This window comes from Gavialis gangeticus, unplaced genomic scaffold, assembly GCF_001723915.1.
Source record: "Gavialis gangeticus isolate Ggan-Ray unplaced genomic scaffold, GavGan_comp1, whole genome shotgun sequence".
NCBI lineage: Eukaryota > Metazoa > Chordata > Crocodylia > Gavialidae > Gavialis > Gavialis gangeticus.
The window spans coordinates 200,120-204,028 of NW_017728996.1; the positions used below are offsets into that span (position 1 = coordinate 200,120).

Consider the following 3,909-nt stretch of genomic DNA (forward strand, 5'->3'; position numbering starts at 1 on the left):
CGGCACCTCTCCAGTGCACCACGAGTGCTCGTAAAGCCGTGCCAGGGGACCTGCAATGACCTCGGCCAGTTCCTTTAGAACTCTAGAGTGGAGATCATCCGGACCGGCTGACTTGACTACGTCCAGCCCCTCCAGAAGCTCCCTTACTAAGTCCTCGCTAACCCTTGGCCCAGGTGTGCCTCCCCCGGGGCCCGAAGGGGGCCCAGCTGGGAGGTTGCTGTTCTGGTCCCTACTTAGGAAGACGGAGGCAAAGAAATCGTTAAACATGTTAGCTTTGTCATCTGGTGTGACGACCAAGTCCATGCTACCTTGTCATCTTTGACCAGCAGCCAGGGGCAGATAATTAATTTTCTAACATTTTAGAGGCCCTGCAGGCCAAACAGAATGGCCTGGCAGGCCAAATCCAGCCCACAGCCTGTATTTTTCCCACCCCTGCTTTAGACATAGTCTGCGAACCCCCAGGGTCCACAGACTGAAACACACTGGACTACAGCATATCTTCAAGAAACAGAGAATCTTCCATTTTCCCCTAAGAGTTGCTCCTTGCATTCATGAGTTTCCCAGGAAGATTCTTAAAAACTGCCACAACCAAACCATAGCTCAGGCACATGGCTCAAAAAAGTGATGAATACGAAATTCAATGTCTGCAGTGCACCCAGGATTATGAACATTAAGCATATGGCACTGAAAGAAAAACATCACCATCTCTGAGTTCCTCAGGCACACAGCGCAAACTTCAAGATGGAATGGCTAGAGAGAAACAAGTCTAGGAAACTGAGGACTAGCTAACCAGAGTCCGCTAAACCTTATACAACAGCAGAATTGCCCAACAACATTCCAAGCTTGGACCTGTGCCTATACAGTGCAGACATTACCTTGGGGAGGCCAATCTCAGACATGGCATTCAGCCACTGAATCACATTATCAGTATGCCGGAAATGGAGACCAGTTGCCTGAAATGAAGAGGAGGAAGAGCAAAAAACCATACACGTAAAACATCACAGCCACTGAGATGTACCAGGGAATTTTGCTAAGACAAGCAATGGACAAAAGCTACTTCTGGGAGCTACCCACTTGCAAAGATCTGCAGTCTCAGATACTGCAAGGAATACTTTAGACAGCAAGCTGCATTTAGGACTTACAGCAACAGGCCAGTTCTCAGGCTTTCACTATCCCACCCCCAAAGACAAAACTAGAGATTTGCCTTCACTTGACTTCCCATTATTCAGAAAGAATTTCTTATGTCCGTCTAAATTTCCCATAATCTACCAGGGCCTTGACATTTCCTTGGGCCCCACATTGCCTATTCTCTACACTGCCTCCTGCTTCCACTGTCCCGAATCCCAGACAGAGAGCACTTACCTTATACCTGGTCTGTTCCCGATCATAGATTTTCTTAAGAGACACCACCTTGGGAGAGAAAAAGTTTCCAAGTTTGGCAAGATAGACTCCATTTCTCAGTCCCTCCTCCAGCTCAGTCGTGGGAGGCAGCTCCTCATTCAGGCAGGCTTCCATCCATCTGGAAATGGAAAAGGACACGCAGGTCACACCAGTGCTCTTCTGATTTACCTTTTTACTTGTCCTCCCAGAGAAACATAAACTGTTTATTTTCCAAGCAGGTTCTGTGCCATCTCCACTTCATTCTTCCCTAACATATTTGTTCATTGTTTCATACTCTGACAACAGGTACAGGGAGATAAGGCAGTCTGAACCCCAAACACTGCTTTCTGACTCCAGGGCTGAGTTTTTCATGTTCATGTAGTGGTTCTTTCAGCTGACATCACCAGATAAAAAACCAAATAAAAGTACTGAAACCAGCAGTCAAAGTTGCCCAATTATTTCTACAACAACCTTTCACTCATTAATTTCTTCACTATAGGCCATGGTGCAGTTTCATTTGATCTAAATTGATTAGCCAAGAAAAATCCTCCCTTGAGGCACAAATTCATTCACAGGCTGCCCTTCATTGCACCCCTCTACATCCAACATACCCCAAAGCCCCCACCAGTCATCTGCTGGCTCGGGTTCCCTGATTCAAGTCCCTTCAAGTTGGTCATAGAACCATGTGGTCAATGTGGTTTGCTACCTGTATTTTCAACCATCCTTTCGTTTTTAACAAAGTCTGAAATCACAACTGAAGACCTGCATATCTGCTGCTACTCAAAGTGTGATCTGATTTTCCTTGTTATCCATCTAATGTCATTATGTTCTATTGGTTATTTCCTTATCTTGTTTCTCCTTATCTAATATAATGGCTGTAATTGCTATACCTGAAGCAACTAAAATTACCCAAGATTACAGAAAGCAGATAATCTGAAAGATTAGTTACAACTGAAAAGATATGCCTGAAAATGCCTCTTCCAGGACCGCTGACATGGTACGTTTCTAAAGTACAGAAGTGGGATTTACAGTGTACACTGAAGAATGTAGACTCTCTGGTCATTCCAACGCCTGTGGAGGAAGTTCCAGCACTCCGGCTCATCTTCTAAAAAGCCCCGATCCACTTTAGTAGCTCTAGAGCCTTGGTAAGGTAATAGCCACATAAGATGCATAAGGGCTAGAAAAATCAGCTCTAGTATGGCACATTGAGAACGCATAGGTCAGTCAGAGGTGGAAATGGTGAACATAGCTTACTGATATAGGGAGCGCAGAAAGAACAGCTGAGAAGGCTGCTGGCTCACTAATGTCAATCTTCAATAAATCTTGGAATACTAGGGGAACTGTATATGCTAGCAGCATGCTAAAGGTATGCCAACATCAAAAAAGGACAAGTAGAATGGTATCACTAATGAGGTCAGTCAGTCAGATGTCAATCCCAGGCATAACAATGAAGAAGCTGATACAGGATTCATTTGATAGAGAATTAGGAGGTGAAAGTATAATTAAAATCAGCTAATGTGTCTTCATGGAAAATAAATCTTAAACAATTTCATTCTTCAGTTATATTACAGCTTGGTTGGTAAAGGTAACTGAATAGATATTTAAGACATTTGACTTAATACTGCACCGATTAAAACTGAGCACTGCATTTTCAATGAGCTGGAAGTAAATATAAAGTCACAGCTGATAAAATTTGCAGGTAGCGCAAAGATTAATGGGACGGTTGATGCTATAGTGTGTTCTCACTCAGAAGCAAACCTTCAGGCAATGGACCATGTCTTTACCGAGGCGTACAAGAAAAATGGGACTCACACTTAACATTCAGAAGACTAAGGCCCTCCCATCAACAAGCTCCCCAACTTGACCAGTCCCCAGATCTGGTAATCCAGATTTACCTTGAGACTCTGGAAAAAGTTGAGTATTTCCCATACCTTGGAAGACATTTCTTGCAGAAGGCTGACATCAGTGAAGAAATCCAACACAGCCTCAAATGTGCAAGTGCAACCTTCGGATGCCCAAGTGTGGCAGAGCACCTTTGGGATGGTCACCACGTGGTAGAGACTGCAGTTGGCTGGGCCAGAGCCCAGCAGAGAAGGCAGCCTAGGGAAAGCCCCCCAGAGTTCATTCAAAGGGGAAAGGTGTGTGGCAGAGCACCTTTGAGGGTGCTCACCACTTGGGGGCTCCCACAGGCTCCGGTGGGACCCTGCTTTGGAGAAGTAGCAGGGGAAACCCCTTAGGTACCATTTAAAGGGGGATGTGTGGCAGGGCACTGTTGGTGCCTGCCACTTTAAGACCAAAGCTAAGCAGCCAGCAGGTGCTTATTAAGGCAGCCATTTTAGATCTCTGGCTGCCTATAATATAAAGAGCTCAGTTTCCTGCTGGATGGGAAGGCAGCAACATTGCCTGGCTGTGAGGCTTCATACACCATTCTGGAGGTAAGGGCAGGAGCCGTAGGGGATTGGTTGGAGGCTCCTGGTCCTGGCCTAAAACTGTACGCTGCTGGGAGTGGGTGGCCTGGTGGGGCTCTCA

At 45.7% G+C, this 3,909-nt stretch overlaps 1 protein-coding gene across 1 annotated transcript in view; it reads right to left on the reverse strand.

The window, feature by feature from the left end:
• IQGAP1 (IQ motif containing GTPase activating protein 1) overlaps window positions 1-3,909 on the reverse strand; it is a 279,633-nt gene that overhangs the window by 199,846 nt on the left and 75,878 nt on the right. Inside the window, exons 4-5 of the mRNA XM_019503860.1 lie at window positions 1,363-1,519; window positions 876-953 (exon numbers count right to left, since the gene is read on the reverse strand). Coding sequence (XP_019359405.1) covers window positions 876-953; window positions 1,363-1,519 — 235 coding nt within the window. The remainder of the gene's footprint in view (window positions 1-875; window positions 954-1,362; window positions 1,520-3,909) is intronic.